The 19,692-nt window shown below is 37.8% G+C and overlaps 1 protein-coding gene across 4 annotated transcripts in view; it reads right to left on the bottom strand.

The window, feature by feature from the left end:
• Positions 1 to 19,692, bottom strand: part of LOC124366345 (putative polypeptide N-acetylgalactosaminyltransferase 9) — a 620,588-nt gene that overhangs the window by 64,269 nt on the left and 536,627 nt on the right. For all 4 annotated transcript variants that reach the window (XM_046822832.1, XM_046822831.1, XM_046822829.1 and 1 more), the window contains exon 2: positions 14,528 to 15,089. In XM_046822832.1, coding sequence (XP_046678788.1) covers positions 14,528 to 15,036 — 509 coding nt within the window. In that variant the 5' untranslated portion in view covers positions 15,037 to 15,089. The remainder of the gene's footprint in view (positions 1 to 14,527; positions 15,090 to 19,692) is intronic.

Genomic DNA, 19,692 nt, shown 5'->3' on the forward strand with positions numbered 1-19,692 from the left:
CTCAGGTACTGATGACGGCGTACCGGAGTAATCTACCCACACCTCTCCTATGGATTGACTTTGTGGGGAAGTTGCTCCACTGCAAACTTTTCAAAAGTCTTCATTCCTACCCCCAAAAAGAGCAGTCAGAATCATTGCCAAGCTGTAAAAGAGAGAGTCGAACAGACCAGCGTTTACAAATTTGAGACTGTTGACACTACCCTGCCTCTATATATAGAGACGTGTCTCTTTTTCAAGGCAAACTGCGACAAAAGAAGAGGTAGCGGCATACACTTGTATGTAACAAGCGGTAGGAAGAGCTACCGAACTGGGAAACAGAGCGGTAGCTCATGAACTCACAGTCAACTTGTCAACAATTCGCCAATTTCAGACCAAAGTGCTCTAATGTTCAAAGCATACAATTTGTCTGCAAAAAATGTGTTGATTGCAAAAGCATTCTGCAGCACAGAAGAGTTCTTGGTACATAAATGGGAAACCGCAGAATTGGCAGACTGACCAGATGCTGAAGTGGGACAATTCGAATGAATGAGACTGAGTGAATGTAGAAATTGCACGTTGAATGGGATCTACATGGAAGAATGTATGAAAAATGTTATATACCGCTACCATAAAAAGTTTTTTATAGTTTTTCTGACGATTGCCATAAAATGTTAAATTGTTTTCGCAATAAAATTATTATTATTAATAACCCACCATAAAAAGTTTCTAACTTATAACTATTCACACTTTTTGCTATCATACTTTTTTCTGGTGTTACTACAAAATTATAAGTTTTTAATATAATCTTTAATTATATGTATAGAAATATAATTACACACGAAGAAGTAGAAAGATAAATAATTATGGTGTAGTTTTGTTATTTAGGATAAATTTTGGTTGGTGCGTAGTCAGGCATGAAACTTGGACATCATAGACAGCAGGGCTAATAACTTGTGTTACCATAAGCAAGGGATCAATATAGCAACAACTTCGCTTCCACATTACCGCCCTGTGCAGGGTCAGACCTCTGGTAGACACTGAATATTGATCAGGGCTCATTTGTTACACAGACATTGTGACCTGAGAACGGTGTAACTTATCGAACGTTGAACTGGGATACGGCTAGACACTAAGGGCAACGATTGACAATACGAGACCTTCAAACACGTTCAAGGTAAAATCTAGTTACAATAGACCGCAGATATTGTTATATCCAAACACGTTAAAGGTACAGTCTCGTTACAGTAGACCGCAGATATTGCTATATCCGAACACGTTACAGGTACAGTTTCGTTACAATAGACCGCAGATATTATCATATACAAAAACGTTAAAGATACAATCTCGGTACAATAGACCGCAGATATTGTTATATCCAAACGCGTTAAAAGTTCAATCTCGTTACAATAGACCGCAGATATTATCATATACAAACACGTTAAAGATACAATCTCGGTACAATAGACCGCAGATATTGTTATATCCAAACATGTTCAAGGTACAATCTCGTTATAAAGAACCGCAGATATCGTTAAATCCAAACACGTAAAGGTATAGTCTCGTTCAATATACCGCAGATATTGTTATATCCAAACCCGTTCAAGGTACAATCTCGTTACAATAGACCACAGCTCTAATGATATCCAAAAGAAAAAATACAAGACATCTAAACACGTTCAAAGGTCAAAGCCAAAAGTGGCTGACATGTCCTTACACTGAAGCAAAAACTGATAAACGAGGCTGAATTTTAAAATTACATAGTATTTAACCAACGCCAAAATTATAGAACTGTTTGAGAAAATAAAAAAATTATACCACTTTGTGCCCCATAGACCGTACCCGAAATTCCGTGTAGTCGTAGATGGTCTACATTGGGGAAACTATTCACAAACCCGGGTAGATATTAACTGCCTGGGTTTGTGAATACGCTATGGACAAAAAACTTCAAGTCACAGGACAATCGGTCATTCAGCAAGCACACTGTTATAAAACCAAATATGCAGTAGAATTCAACCAAACTAAAATACTTGCCAAATTCCCGTAGGGTAATTGAAGAATAGTAAGTAAACCAGTATAAATGCTCAAGAAATAAAATAAATTTAACAAAAAAGCGACGTTAGGATGTCAAATAGCCTGTGGTTCAGAGGTACACCAGTGATCGCGATTGGTCACATTTCTGCCGTTTAATGAGCTTCAGCCAATCACGTTACATTCTTCTGCTCTTCCCTCGCCTTTATAAGCGGATATGCATTTGCTCTAAAACTTCATTTTGAGATTATCTCTAATAGTAAAAAAATATCAAAAATTTGTGAGCTTGTCCTGTTGAGGTCATACTGATTGCTGATTGGTTGAAGTCCAGCCAATCATAAAATAGCTCCGCCCCTCCACTCACCCGTATAAGCGGAAGTGCATCTATGGTTTAACCAGTTCTAATATAAAATCTCTTGACTAAAGATATATATTCATTGACAGGCTGAAATATCCCAAGATCACAATTGTAAAGCTAAAAACTTAAAAGATTGTCATGATAATAACGACAGCGTTTAAGACGAATAGTCAGGATAAATGTTATGTGTTTGTATTGAAGTTGTAACTAACAAAAAGTTGAGTTATCTCTTATAAATGATATCATAGAAGGGTACCTGTATGGCCTGAGTGTAACGCGACTTCTTAGTGAGCATTCGATAACATGAATGAAGTTGCATGATTTTACACAATTCGATTGAGAGGTTTCCAAGACCTTGGGTTTTTACGATATTTCTCAATTACTTAGAGAGAATATAAACAAATATACCTCTCATTGTTTCCCTATCTATTTTCCCTATATGTTGATAGGATATTCAGAGAGGTAATGGTAGGGGTAGCTAAATTTATTCCCAGTCAAACCTTTCCCTCACGTTCATGCTTGCAGAATCCTTCCATATTACGGGAGGCGGACTCACTCCAACAGACATCTGCCACAGTTAACCGCAGACCTATCGATCAACCCTCATCTCAAATATCTCGACATCTGCGGTTAATGATGTACCGTTCAGGATCGTCCATTACGTTGTCCGAATGTGTAACACATCAGTCTTTGTTGTGACAAGTGCAAATTCTTCTGACTATTTTTCCAAATTTATTAAGCCTTACTAATAAAATAATTTGTCTTATAAAACTAAGTAAGCAGTCTCAACTTATTCTGTACAATAAACTGTGTATGCAAAAATTTCAGCCACTATAACGGTTTTTATAAAAAAAGTATAAAGTTTTAATTTTAATATTTATTAGTAAGTTTGAAGAAGTTTTGTTAAAATTCTTTTTGTTTTAAGAACCGTCTTTTTATAGTGCAGACTATCTTGATTTTAGTCCCATAATAACAGTGTTAAAACTCACAAAGCTGCGCTTTTACGACCTTTTGGTCGTAGAGAATCATTGGAATGTCTAATTTTATTCAGAAAGAAATCTCAAACTGTTTAGTGGTTTATCCGTTAAATATTAAGAAAGTATAAAAATGACAAGAAAGATTTAAAGAGTTTGAGCGGGTATAATGAGATCTATAAATTAGGCCATCTTCCATGACGTGGCGTAAAAGTGCGTGAGGTTAAATATTGTTTTTAAGGGGAAAACTGAAAGTCGTGTCACTAGAGCCAACTCATATAATTTTGTTACATTTGAAAATACTTAATTTAAATTAACAATATTTTATGTTAAACATTGCAAAATGTACTTCTTATTTAAATTGTACAGTTCAATCCCTTTAAACTCTCGCCTCCGAATATTCTTCCAAATTGACCTCTAAATAGTTATATTATACGACCACGTCACCAGTCCCAGACATTATAAAACTGAACTATGCTGCCAGTCGCAGACATAAAAGACTATGCTACTAGTTCCAGAGATTATAAAATTGAACTACGTTACCAATCTCAGGTATTACAAAACCGAACTATGCTACCAGTTCCAGACATTATAGATCCGAACTATGCTACCAGTACCATACATTATAGAACCGAACTATGCTAACAGTCCCAGACATTATAGAACCGAACTATGCTACCAGTCCCAGACATTATAGAATAAACCTATGCTACCAGTTCCAGACATTATAGAATAAAACTATACTTCCAGTTCCAGATATTATAGCACCAAACCAAATGCTACCAGTCTCATACATTATAGAACCGAACTATGCTACCAGTTCCAGACATTATAGAATAAAACTATACTTCCAGTTCCAGACATTATAGCACCAAACTATGCTACCAGTCCCATATATTATAGAACCGAACTATGCTACCAGTTCCAGACATTATAGAATAAAACTATACTTCCAGTTCCAGATATTATAGCACCAAACTATGCTACCAGTCTCATACATTATAGAACCGAACTATGCTACCAGTTCCAGACATTATAGAACCGAACTATACAACCAGTTCCAGACATTATAGAACCGAACTATACAACCAGTTCCAGACATTATAGAACCGAACTATACAACCAGTTCCAGACATTACAGAACCGAACTATACAACCAGTTCCAGACATTACAGAACCGAACTATACAACCAGTTCCAGACATTATAGAATAAACCTATGCTACCAGTTCCAGACATTATAGAATAAAACTATACTTCCAGTTCCAGATATTATAGCACCAAACTATGCTACCAGTCTCATACATTATAGAACCGAACTATGCTACCAGTCCCAGACATTATAGAATAAACCTATGCTACCAGTTCCAGACATTATAGAATAAAACTATACTTCCAGTTCCAGATATTATAGCACCAAACTATGCTACCAGTCTCATAAATTATAGAACCGAACTATACAACCAGTTCCAGACATTACAGAACCGAACTATACAATCAGTTCCAGACATTATAGAACCGAACTATGCTACCAGTTCCAGGCATTATAGAACCGAACTATACAACCAGTTCCAGATATTACAGAACCGAACTATACAACCAGTTCCAGACATTATAGAACCGAACTATGCTACTAGTTCCAGACATTACAGAACCGAACCATGCTATCAATCCCAGAGATTATATATATATATATATATATATATATATATATATATATATATATCTAATTAATAATATATATATATAAACTAATAAAAAAATAAAAATAAAAGCACATTCACCCGGCAAGTGAGAGATCCGGGTTCGACTCCCGGCGGAGCAAGTACTTTTTGTGATTCAATGTTTATTGAAATTAAATAAGGCTATTGCCATTTATACAATTTAACGTAAATAAAAAGTCGTTTGACAGGTGTTTGGTCTTCCGATCATATGTTAGTTTGCTTATTTAAACGCATGTGTGACAGATACGGCCAAATACAAAATAATTGAATCGGAAAAAGTAAGCGCTCTGTGGTGTAATGGTAGCACATTCACCCGGCAAGTGAGAGATCCGGGTTCGACTCCCGGCGGAGCAAGTACTTTTTGTGATTCAATGTTTATTGAAATTAAATAAGGCTATTGCCATTTATACAATTTAACGTAAATAAAAAGTCGTTTGACAGGTGTTTGGTCTTCCGATCATATGTTAGTTTGCTTATTTAAACGCATGTGTGACAGATACGGCCAAATACAAAATAATTGAATCGGAAAAAGTAAGCGCTCTGTGGTGTAATGGTAGCACATTCACCCGGCAAGTGAGAGATCCGGGTTCGACTCCCGGCGGAGCAAGTACTTTTTGTGATTCAATGTTTATTGAAATTAAATAAGGCTATTGCCATTTATACAATTTAACGTAAATAAAAAGTCGTTTGACAGGTGTTTGGTCTTCCGATCATATGTTAGTTTGCTTATTTAAACGCATGTGTGACAGATACGGCCAAATACAAAATAATTGAATCGGAAAAAGTAAGCGCTCTGTGGTGTAATGGTAGCACATTCACCCGGCAAGTGAGAGATCCGGGTTCGACTCCCGGCGGAGCAAGTACTTTTTGTGATTCAATGTTTATTGAAATTATATATATATATAAGACCCAACATTTCCAACATAATATATCACGTATTTACGTATGTTTACGGCAGTAATAACACCGGACACTCGGTAATTGACAGTCGGTAAAGTATCGCCGCCAGTGAAGGTGCAGCGCGGCGTGGCGCGACCGTTGCTTATTGACGTTGCAATGCGGACCGCGTCAGATTGCAGCTTCCGGTCCAGACACCGGGGCCGAGTGTGTGACGACCGGTCGTTGTGTTGTCGTTGTGTTGTCGTTGGTCACAGTTACAACTGTCATTGTGCGTCATAGATTACTCGTTTATTTGATTTCTTGCTGTTGACAAGGCTAGATCCCGTTACATCTCTGACGTATATCCGTTTCCTTATTACAGCACCTTTGTATCTGCTGTAGAAAGATTACATATAAATGAATTATTAGACTATGAAAACTGGACCAATTGAATATATTTTGCATGCTGAACAGAGAGACCATCATTATGTAGAAGGTCATTGAATTTATAATTTTTTAAGTTTGCTTTTTAAATTAAGTTCATAATTATAATTAACCAACAGGCATAAAAATAAATCAATGAAAAAGAAAGTTTATTTTTTCACTTATAGGATTATTACGCATCTATATTCCTAGGTATCTGTATATTAACCATTGCACGATTCCACAACTGGCTTAATACTTGAATCGGACACCAGATCGATGCTATTTTGCCTCGCCTACACTACAGTATTAGCCAACAGTGACTGTGGCTGGGGCACATGTAGTTTTACACCCACACACACACACACACACACACAACATGAGTGGATAAGGACCGGCCGCATTTCCGCCCTGGTTCCACAATCAAACGCAGTTTTTTGTTATCTGTGGATTTCATCCCGGAGCGGTTATTACATTAAAACGATTACTTATCGCACACACCATAAAAAAGAACAATGATACCAATACACTGATACCGTAATACACTGAAATTGTCACAGGGTATTGACAAGAACGTAGTCAGGAAAATATTTTTTTTTGGAGGGGGGAGGGTTTAGACAACTGATATTTTTCCGTAGTGGACAAAGAGTACGGCCCCATTGTGTTACTTAAACAGTTCTTGACCCGTTTCTTGGTTGAAAATGGTCTTCCACCAGCACATGTCGGTAATACTGAATTATTGAAATAATAATAATCAGTTATTAAAAAAGTAATTGAAATAAAAATCAAAAATTGGCGGGAGAGAGTCCGCTCCCCTTGAATCCCCTCGCTGGCTACGTCCCTGGGATTTGCTTAGTCTTGAGTTTGAGACGTTACCGGTCTCAACCCTCTGTACTCGTGAGTGCGGGGGTGCGTGCCTGGGAGGCGACCGCCTGGCCGCCATCTTTATTTGTTAACAGCCGTTCTGGAACGTGCATTTGGAACTGATAATCCATTGTGCTGTAAAATCGTTCACAGAATATTCAATCCCAACTGTAAAACACCTGGGCAGACGAAAAGTCTGTGACGGGGAGGAAAGCTGAGATCGGAGTAAGTTAAAAGGCTCATGAACTAACAACGAAGGGATAACCAGATTTTGAATATTTACCGTCGTTGTAGTCGCTATCGGAAAGTGTGCAGCTTGTTTTGCAACTAAACACGCGCGCGGCACAATAACGGTAATGAGACGTTATTGATATTGTAACGACAAGAAATGCCAAGCGAGCAGCACTCAACGTGTCAAACCGCTCCAGACTCATACGCGGCGTGAAAGGTTCGACGAGGGAATAATAACAAATTACGGCACACTCGATATTGACCGGCCCGGCGTTCCGTACCTGCCAATTATGTGCCCAATATTTCCAATAAAATGTAATTTCTCCAACAAATTGTGACAGAATGTTTCGCGCGGACCAATTCGGATTCAATTGACTTTATTGCTGTGACCTGTCGCTGCGCACTCACGCCCATTGTAGCGCTCTTGACCGTTCAAGGAGACTGAAGTAAATGGGAACGTCGATAATTACTGGAAACAAATATTGCATATCGACTGAATTGATTCCAACAGGCACCTTTTCAGGTGTACTCCCTCTCTCCCTCCCTCCATCACTCTTTCTCCCTCTCTGGCCGAATAATTAAGTTCTTATGCAAGTGCATATTTCGACTATTCTGATCTAGTTTTGTCCAGGCATTTGGTGATTAATCAATGCAAATTTATAACTTCAAAATGAATATGTTTTAAAACAGAAATCCATTAAACGTATTGTTTTATATTCTCCCTCTCTCACTCTCACTCTCTCTCACTCACTCACTCAATCACTCACTCTCACTCTCTCTCTCTTTCTCTTTCTCTGTTTAAAAAAAACTTAAAAACCCAAAATAGGGCGCTTGCGTTGATTAAAGGATGCATCGCTTTAAGATACCCTTCCTGAAGACAGAAGAGAACAACAAAAATTTTGGGCCAATTCACGAGAAGTCATAGACATTTGAATTAGTCATTTTGAGTCTTTTAATAATCTGGCCCAATGGAGAACGTCCGATGATAAGGATTTCAAATTTTTACAGTAAGTATGTGAAATACGATTAGAGAGATTGGAAATATTTTTATTTTGGAAAACATGGGGTTTTCCCCATTATGTTTAAAATGTTACGGAAAAATATCAATTTTATATAATATGGAATTAAAAATATGTTACTCTCTCTGGGAGAAAGATATATCAAATTTGGAGTTTTTAAATAGTAAAAAACCGCATATATATGGAATCTGTGTTAAATCTAAAAAAAAACAAAGCGCGCCTTTGGATTTTCGGTCTACTTCCTACCGCGCTGCTCGTGGATACCCGGGCAGGAGCGCATTCGCCCATCCCCACCATAGACAGTCCCATACCCGGCCGGCCTTACTCCTCCAGCCAGCCCCTCAACTAGTTCCTCTCTTTCTTCGCTCTGCACTTGATGTCTCCGTTGATGTTGAACTAAAACAATGTTATGCGAATAAGCATTACAAAACGACGGGAAAAGTTATGCAAATAATTCTGTATATCTTATCTAGTATATTTATTATAAATCCTCAAAGACTTTTTGAATACGAGAAGAGACTGCCATCTTGTCAAGCATGGTTTACATAATTGATACATCATGTACAAATAGAACATGGTAAAGACTTTTGAATAAATGATAAACGGAAGAATTGTTAAGTGAAACAGAATTTACAGACCAATTACGTCATTTGACATGTAAAAGAGCTCATTACGTCACTAGGAATGTAATGGAGTCCATTATGGCACTCGGAATGTAATATATTTCATTACGTAACTAGGAATATAATAGAGCTCATTACGTCACTAGAAATGTAATCACGGTCGTTACGCCACTGGTTGAAAAGAATAGAAAGAAAAGTTTAAACCCATCTTCCTGTTAAAACTTTGTACTTGGCCTACCCATTCCTCTAACCAATAATATGGTATATAAAATTAGAACACACAGTTACACCGAATCTGTCTGTAATATGGGTAACTAGTCGGCGTCTTGGGGACATGGTTTATCTCTCATATATGGTTAATAAGAATGAATACATTTCATAAGTAGTTAACTTATTATATTACAACAATTTCAACAAAATCTAATTTCCTTTCATAAACGTAAATCGCCCGTTACGTGATCGGACTGCTGTTGTATCACTGTTACTCGCTAGCAAAGGAAATAAAAAGCGCGGAGCGCAGAGCCTACAGACAATATCCGGCAGGCAATAAATAGTCTGCCCATTGGCCGTTGCAATATTTAATTCAACAAAACACGGGCGGTTCCCCCAGAGGCTAGAATTGCAAAATACATTCGCCCCTCTCAGCCGTCTGTATGCGCGTTCCATATAATACACTGTTTCAGCGGCAAATTACGGATTTAACAATTACAGGAGAATTGTAATTAAAATTACTCTAACGTTCGTATAGGTTGTCCACATTTGTTTTGTTTTTTTTTCAATTTAGTAATTGGCTGAGCTGTAGCTTCTTTCACTCGTGGAGTTGAACATTTTCATCAGTCTGTCCGGAGGACATTTAAAAGACTTTGCATGAAGCTTTATTTATACCAGGCAAAAAGAACCCCCCCCCCCCAACTATTAACGTTCTGAAAAGTTTTTTGACATATGAAAATTGTTTACTCCCCGCCCCAAAATGGGGTAATTATTTTGGAGGGTAAGTCAAAATCTTTAAATGGGAATTCCTAGCAAGTGACACCTCATTTTAAAGGTATTATAAAAAGAAGAAGAATGGCGCAAACTAGAGGCCTCTAATCAACAACCCACGACTAACATTGGATTTATCAGGTTTTGTTTTGTCTGACCGAAGTCCATTGTGAAGTCCTGGGAATACCAACAGTGGTTTTGTCATGTCATCTCTCATCGTTCACCAGTTAGTTTGTGAGACACATTCAGTCCAGTTACTGTGGCAAAGTGGTCTGAATGGGGGGGGGGGAGTAAAACATTCTCATACGTCAAAAAACTCCTCAGTCGGTCATAATAGGCCTAAACATCCCCCAAAGTAAATATTACTCTCTATTCATAAGAATGTTAATAGGGGGGGGGGGACTTTTAAGACACCCGGTGTATGAGGAACACTGAGTTCGATTATGGGGCCTGTCGGTGCATGCGATTTGGCTGAGCGTTAGCGATTATTTTTACACTTGTCTCATGGGTAACCATGATGGAAACGAGAAAATAGCTGAATAAATAAATTCATAAGATAGTCTCGTCTCGACTTATTGATGGGAGAATCGAATACTTAAAAGAATCGAATACGGTGTATTCAAAAACACCCTTATATTCGAATATTTATTGGAATACTTCAATTCGAATATTTTATTTGCGATTATTTCTAACAGATAAGTCTAGTCTTATCTTACTTCCTTACCTCAATCTATTATTTCTTGGTTATATGGAATTGCACATGCCAAAAAGGGGGGGGGGAATTCTTCACCTTTTTGTGCCTCCTACAAACATGTCATAGGCTACCCATGATTTGTTTACCTGCTACTTAAGTCCCGCCTGAAAGATTCTTTCCCATTGCAGGTCTTAACGACAACGATCGTAAAAAGTGATTGAAACCAATAACCTCAATCATATTTTGTTTTTCACAACACAATGAAATAAACATTCATGTTTGTCTTTATTGTTTACAAATATTATTAACTATATTATATCCCCTTAATTCTTCTTTTCAGAGTCCAAATATATATATATATATATATATATATATATATATATATATATATATATATATATATATATAATCATTTAAAACCATCCAATGAATACTTGTATATGAATATAACCTCATAAATATTTTATTTGAATACTATAGGTCCGAATGAACAAATACTGCAGGTTTGAATTCAATTCTTCCAAGAGAAATTGTATTCATTTTAAAAGTATTCGAATTCATGTTGAGGTATTCGAATAATATTCGATTATGTATTCGACTCTCGCATCACTAATTCGACTCGAGTAGAAACGAATAACACTCGAGTAGAGTCTGGCTCGGGTTGACCGAGTAAAACCATTCGAATCCATGTTGAAGTATTCGAATACTGTTCGATTTTGAATTCGGTTCTCGTATCACTCATTCGACTCGAGTAAAAACGAATGTCACTTGAGTCGACTCAAGTTGTCTGGCCCGAGTTGACCGAGTAAAACCATTCGGATCCATGTTGAAGTATTCGAATACTATTCGATTCTGTATTTGATTCTCACATCACTAACTCGACTCGAATAAGTCTGGCCCGAGTAAAAGTATTCGACTCATCATATCACTACTTGGCAATCATACGCAAGGAAATTGAGCACGATATCGGAAGACGAGAATCGAGGTGTATTTAATGGAAAGCAATAGCTCGACAACAGAACACTCGCGTCACCGTTATTGCCGGCCCCAGGAGCTCCGAGTTCGTGTACGTTATTTGAAACAGTCTCCGTCAACTAGAATTGCATGTTTTATTGATGTGTTTCCACGTCACCGCGCCACGCCGTCACCCTCAGTTACTCATTTCCTATGATTTCGACTCTCATTTTTGGATCAAGTCGACAGCTATTGCGATTTACAACTTTCGATAATATGAAATAGTTGTTTCGCTGTAACTGTGTTAGAAACAATACCGAATTGAAAGAAATACATGAAAAAGTCACAATATAAATAACTGTCTTTTCGAGCCCAGATAAAATATGTCTTGCCTAAGCTTGAACTAGCGTCAGATTGAACCAGTGACGTACCTAGAATTTGAGTTTGGGAGAACGGAACCCACCACCTCATATTTCGGAAAAAGATAATATAACATAAAAAAATTAAATTGACTTGAATGCACGAAAAATCTACCAACATTGCGTAATTTATCATGTATGCTATATTTAAAATAGTGACATGAACCACCATATCTCCTCTAATATTATAAGAGAGGCGGTCCTCTCTGCAAAGACGACTAACATTTCAGCTGGAATATGTTCGAAAATGAAAATGGACAATAAACATAACTTTTTTAAACTGAATTGAATTTTATCGATATGATTCTGAAAATTATTTATGTTATATTTATAATATATAGATTCTAACAGAATGACTAAGAGTACTCATGAAAGTGTATCTTTCGACTACTCTGATATTTTTGGTCCAGGCATTTGGTGAAAATAATCACTGCAAATTTATAACATAAATTAATATGTTAAATTTACAACACGAAAAACCATGAAATCCAATAACCTTGTCAGATTTTACTATTTTTCTCAGACAATTGACAGTTCAAACATTCCAGGGTAAATGAAAAGTGGCGACGTTGTAAATGAAGCTGCTATAATCCGAATAATACAAAATTGGGAATTATTCTTTAATCGTTCTGTGTTTCTCCCCCCTCTCCCTAACACCCACCATCCCCCTCCCACCAACCCCCTCTCTCTCTGCTGGCGAATACCTACCCTAATACACGTGCAAACGATTCCTGCACTAATGAAGTGAAATGCAACAATGGGTGACGCAATCAATTTTGGGTTTGGAAAATATTTTCGTTATCATTTTATCACAACCCTATAAGACGACTTCCGTGATACAGAACAGTACACATTTTTTATCACTCTAAGTTGGAGTTATTAGCATTTAAGGTACGAAATTCAGGAATTTTTTTTATTGAGGCCGAAATAAAATCGGCTGCAGATAAGGGTGTGAAATTTGTTCAGTGCGTACAAGAGTTACAGCTTCGTGGATTGACACATCGTTTTCTTCATTTATGAATTAAGGAAATTATGTTTCTTAAATTACACTTAATTTAAGAAAATTTTATGCTTTACAGTATTTTCTTGTCACAATTAAATTTGTTACAAGTAAAAACAAGTCACTACCTGAAGCTATAACTTCTATAAGTACTGTAAAAATTCCAAATTTTTATCAGCCGCTGTTTGTATTTGGGGATGATTTTAGAACTGTTTAAACATTCTTCCTTAAATGCCTGTAACTATACTTAAAGTGATAAAAAAGTCGGGGTTTTTCTACTCTGGGTTATTTTAAAGGGCTATGAATTTAAAATAAAAATAACTCTCCAAATAAAATATCGATTGCACCATCACGTTGCTCAGTCATGTTATGGGAGACGGCTTCTGAATCCGCTTAGGCGTAAGTTTTTCTGTTAAAAAAAAGGAGATTAGGTTTACCTGCGGCCTCAGACGAAGAGAAAGTGTAGAGAATGTTTTCGTCGAGAGGAAATTTTAACTTGGAGCTCCCTTTTTGTCAAATTTATTTTTGTTTTCAATAATATAAGTCTATTTCCTCAATATTCACAAGTATAATACAAGAGAGATTAAAAAACAAAAAAAATATTAAATCTCCTACCTGATACCATAAAGAACTGCCCTGACAGTAATTTTAAATCCATCTTGGGATCTCTTCTTATGAATAGGGAAATTTACAACTTACATGAAGTTTTTAACTGTTGTTCATAGTTTTAACAGTTTGTTGACAGTAGTTTAAGAAATGGTATTTATTTTATGTTATGACTATATTCAAAAAATTTTAATATGTCAATCAGCAATAAACTATTCAGTTCTAATAAATGAGTGGCTTCTTTGTTTGAAGTTTATTTTTGACGATGGAAGGATTGTGAAGGAAACAAGATTTTTTTCGGACATTTGCCGTCGTTCAGTGATACAAAAAAATCAGTAACATTACGTTTCGAGATCTAAATCTGATCTCTTCTTCAGGTAAATAACTAACCTAACACACAATTACAAACTAGGTCATAAGAAACAAATCATATCAGAGCGTTTTGACACGCCTATGTGTCAAGGAATCACGACCAACATGTTCTGTGTCAACTTGACTAACTTTAAAACATGAACTTAATAAAAAAACTAAACACAACACTAATTATTACAACTGAACTACAGAATGTAGCCTAGGTCACAATAGGTCTGCATTCGTCGACCAACCACCTACGACTGTGGCGAAATGAGTGGCGTGTATTTTACAGACATTAAAAGTGAATGATAACTGTTATTTCATGTACGACTACGTGTGTGTGTTTGGACCCCACTAGGATAAATGAAAACGATATTGAACTTAATATTGAAGCATATACAGTGGTAGGGGTACTCACCATTCGTCCCTTGGGTCTGGGAGCTTCCTGTGCAGAGAGATCAAGTCGCTGACGTACTGGTTGAACGCGTTCTTCTGCCAACCCTCGTCCACAAGTTTCTTGACGTCACTGGTCACATTGGCGGGAAGCACGACCGGCTTTCCCATCTCCCCGTAGAGAGGTCCGTCTCCCAAGTGTTCCCTGGGGGGCACCAACACTCCCCCCTCGCCCCCCTCGGGTCCAGCCCCCACACCCACTCCCGACCCGGCCTTCGAGTTCGTCTTGCCCTGGGTGGGCGGGTTACCCACCCTGGCCAGCGCCTGCGGCACTCCCAGCACACCCCGGCGAACCCCGTTCTTCGGGAAGCTCTCCTCGCCCTCCTGGTAGCCGCTGGTCGACCTCTGTTCCGTGAACAGGAGGAAAGCCACTGTCAGCCACGCCGTGCCCAGCAGGAACACCGCCTTCAGCACCAGCGAACGCCGCCTCAGCAGCGACATGTGGAGTCGCGTCAGCATCACTGCGTACCCCATCCGGTCATGTGGAGTCCATTTCCGCTTCCGGGAGGCTACCTCACTGCCGCCATCTGCAACAGGGACACACGACATTAACACTGCACCAATCAACAATCGACTAGCGTTGTATACAACTTAACAATATGGCGTAATAAAAGTCCCCCCCCTTCCCGGCCCGACATGAATATTATCGATTCCGTTACATTCACTTGACGCTCACTAACTTTGCACAAAAGCATTCATGCGGCTGGCCCCGATAAATGGGGCATTTGAACTCTGTGGAGCGGACAAAACATAGAGGTCCGTCATAGTACAGTTGGTAATACTGTGTGCGTGTGTGTACGTGTGTGTTAACGAGCCATTCCACATGTTAGCGTCGATACCCGTCATCAAAAGTGACAGCGACACCAGTGAAGGCTCTATGGACGGACCGAATTACGCCCATTATCCACTATTGAAACAGGGCCTCGGCGAAAAACACATTTCCCGTTATTTACAATAGCCGTTGATGTTTGTTTGTTTGTTTTTGCCAACATTCAATGTTAGCCGATGGCGTGTCAGTGATGTGACGCTGACAGTTTTGATGCGATGACATAATTGAGATTCATTCGTTGTCAGGGATAAATGAAATGACGAGATGTCAATAACTCTCTGACAGCGGCAATGGTCTGTTAATTGTTAACACTCGACTGTAGACAAGACAGGAGTACGCCACACCACGTGTCGCGTAACAGACTACACTGTAGTACAGTGGCAAGCCTTTAGCTCATTTCATCCTCGAGATGTCCTTTGTACAGGAAAAAGTTTTTACATCTCGGCAGACAAAAGAAAATTATGTCTGCGTCAAATCCAAATTCATCAATTCCATGGTTGGACTTGCGTCAAATCCAAATTTCAAATTCATCAATTCCATGGTTGGACTTGCATAATCCAAAGACAACCATCTATACATAAGATACACATAATTGTGTACCTGGTGAGACAATAAGAGACCACTTCACCTATTTATAGGTGTCTCTGATATCGAAACAATGTATAACTTTTTTTTGAGCATTTTCGTCATCGACCTTCTTTGGATCTCTTCAGACGAACATGACTCCAGATTCCAGGAGTCAAGTCTGAAACCAGACGCTGCAAGAAAAGGAAGGTGAACTGGAGCTATACAACTTTCTATCTTATTCTTTTCTACATAGAAAGTAAGTCATGCAAAATTTAAAGTCTACACATGGTGTCTTTCTCTATATATCTTGCCACGATTATATATTCACATATTTCTTAATTGGGTTAGTTATAATAGCGGTGAGCTAGGGAGGGTACTGCAACGCAAGAGAGCGCTGAAATCAAATTTTGTCAACGATTTTTAACATTGGCTTTCACCCATATTATTACTTAACTTTATACACGTGTTATACTAATATGTCACATGTTATAACTAAATCTCACATTATTGTAGTCAGTTAGTTTTATTAATGTACTCACTATGGCATTTTCTCGTTCATCATGGTTACCCATAAGGCCGATGTAAAAATATTCGCTAACGCTTAACCTAATCCCATGGTGTGACATGCGCCATCATCGAATTCAGTGTTGCCTACAGAGAAAGGAAGCTTCATGCAATATTTCAAATCTGTAGATCATTTCGTTTCTGAGATACTGTGTGGACAGACAGACTGGTAGAATGACAAGGACGTTAGCCAACGAGGGGATCCAAGGGGTTCAGACCTCCCAAATTTTATATATTGTTTTCAATTACTTTTTTATTACACGATTATTCAGTATATATAATTCAGTATTACTGACAAGTACTGCTTAACCATCGTTCTCAACAAAGAAACGGGTCAAGAACGTTAAAAGATCAAAATGGGTCCACTGCGGGAAAATATCAGTTGTCTGGACCCCCAAATGTTTTCGTCGCTATGTTCTTGTCGACTGATAGGCTTAGCCAACGCTCAGCCAATAAGTTACCAAATCGAATAACAGGCTGAGAAACGTATATTTTGGCTCTATTGAAGTTACGCAACGCGGATAAAGATGTTTGTCCTCCACACAGAAATGAAGCTTCATGCAAAGTTTCAAATCTACGAGACAGCAGTTCGTTTTTGAAATGTCGTGCGGTTACACAGACAGACAGACAGAGACAGGAGCGAAATGTTTCCAAACCTACGAGTGATAGGCTTCGCTAACGCTCAGCCAATTACTCCTGTTTCTTTCGGCATTACACGCAAAATTCACTACAGCATGAAAGGGATGTCTTAGGCATCCTATCCGCAAGTGGCATAGAGAGTACATCGGAGACATATAATTAGTTGTTATCGGAAGATATATCCAGGCTTTATCTGGATCCTGTTTTGATATATGTAGTCCGGGAGCAAAACGATTTCTATGTGTACCAAATGATGTGGCTCGAATTTCATTCATGAGTTGATATTGCAATGTTTAACACCAGTGAGTTGTGTTCTGAAAAGAGTCTACAGACCTTTCCTAGTGAACATCTATCATCTTCGTGGAACACACACATCCATGTTTCCACATTAATTTAAATATTTGGATAAACGTCATTATACTACTTGAATATCTCTTGGGTGCCTGTGAAACTCTACACTTAGGACACTATACACGGCTCGCCTGAGAGGAAGAGACCCTAGATCGAGTTGTAAGTAACTGAAATGTTTTGATGAGAAACAATAAACCAAAAGAGGTGGAAATGATGTGACAATAAAAAACTAATGGTTTAAAAATGTAGAACAGGGGGTTTTTTTCCTTGGGGCGGCCTACTGCCATGCACTTAAAGAACAGGGTTTAAAATGGCAACAATTAGAAATATGAATAAATATTTTTAGAGGGACCCTAGGGATGGATTTATTTTAATCGACGCCTGCCTGAACACATCAGTGTTTATTTTATCGTAGTATTCATATTTTTACTCCAATATTTTGTGAGACGCACGTAGGAGATAATTGCTTACTTAATATCCATACCAGCTCTCGACAAGTTTAATGGCCGCCATTTTTATCAGAGTGGTCCAAATTAAATTTTTATGCGCCGTTGTTCTCATCTTATCACCTTCATAACGCTAAGCACCTCGACCCCATTGTTCCATTTAAGATTTTCCGTCAGCTTCTCCTGGGACATTTCTCTGACGGTTGTAATAATCTTATGAATTATTGCGCTTTTATTATATTAAAATTTCTTCTGAGGACAACTGTCACGGCAGAATATTAATTTTTCTGTCCTTTTAATTAAAAAAAAAATAATGTTAAATCTTTCCAATTAAATTTCACCTAATTCAATTTGTTTTAGATTTTTAAATAGGTTAGAACGCATTTAATTACCCTTGTTATTTATGCCACAATTATGATTTCATTCAACTTAATACAAATACTTGCAGTAAAGTAAAACAGTTTTAGGGTCTGCGTGTTTAGACATACATTAATACAAGCTATTATTTATAACAAATTAATAAGGTACAATTACCATTATATTATAATACGGTAGTGTTTTCTGTGTGTAAAAAAAAACAAAAACAAAATAATAACACACACACACAATAAAATTACAACAGTGTCGAATGTGATTCTTAGATTCACACGTTTGATTCAATGTGTGTCTTAGATTTTAGCATTTGGCTGTAACCGATTACGAGATGAAGAGGGTTCACGACGATTTAAGAACCCCACGAAAGGTCTAAGGTCTACTACGCACCATGTAACATTGGTAAGAATGGAATGGTTGATGGAAGATCTTAAAAGAAAGGATGAAGCGGGAATGTAACGAGTTCAACACAGACCTGTTTTATTTGTTGTACTGACAAATTCTAAATATCATATTCCACCTGCAAGGAGTTGGAAAGCAAAGTTCACCAACCACTCGAAATTTCCACTTACCCGAATACATTACAAAGCCAAAATGTTGATTAAAAATGCTCACCTACGTACAAGGGGATAAGGGCACGATCACGCCAACCACGTTTTCCTATCTTCGAGAAGGCGGCAGGAAGAGAAAAAGAGAGTTAGGGATACCCATTGGCTAAAAAGGACGGTTTCAGACCAGCAGGCTTTGAACAGTGCCTATGCATACAGAGGACATGTCCATCGGTGTTGCGATCCTGCAGGAAGAGAGCTTTTTAACAAACCTGAACTCATCCAACGATTTCCTTCAGCCTCACTCTGGCTTGTACACTTTTAAAGCTGTTAAACTTTAAAAACAACAGTTTTCGATTTACTGTCATATTCTGTACAGGACCATCCTTATATTATAATATTCTTGGACATCAATTACAGGCCTTGGAACATTTTTAAGTGTGTGTAATAACTAAGCAATATCCATTTCCTTGTCTTATCAGGTATCGCCGCAGATTGGTTTAGAGAACTTCAAAATGGTCACCTTACACTATGCACTATCCCTTACAACACGTAGACTGATATTGGTACATAATAAAAACAAAACATCAGAAAGTGAACCTATAATGTATGAAGAAAATATTCACAAAATAATGACAAGAAGAATAAAAATATTTTTGAATTTTTCGACTACTAGGCTATCCCTTACAACACGTAAAGAGTGATATTGGTACAGAATAAAAACAAAAAATCAGAAAGTGAACCTACAATGTATGAAAATATTTACAAAGAATAACAACAAGAATAAAACTATTGTTTTTGGGGGGAATTTTCG

This window comes from Homalodisca vitripennis, chromosome 7, assembly GCF_021130785.1.
Source record: "Homalodisca vitripennis isolate AUS2020 chromosome 7, UT_GWSS_2.1, whole genome shotgun sequence".
Lineage (NCBI taxonomy): Eukaryota > Metazoa > Arthropoda > Insecta > Hemiptera > Cicadellidae > Homalodisca > Homalodisca vitripennis.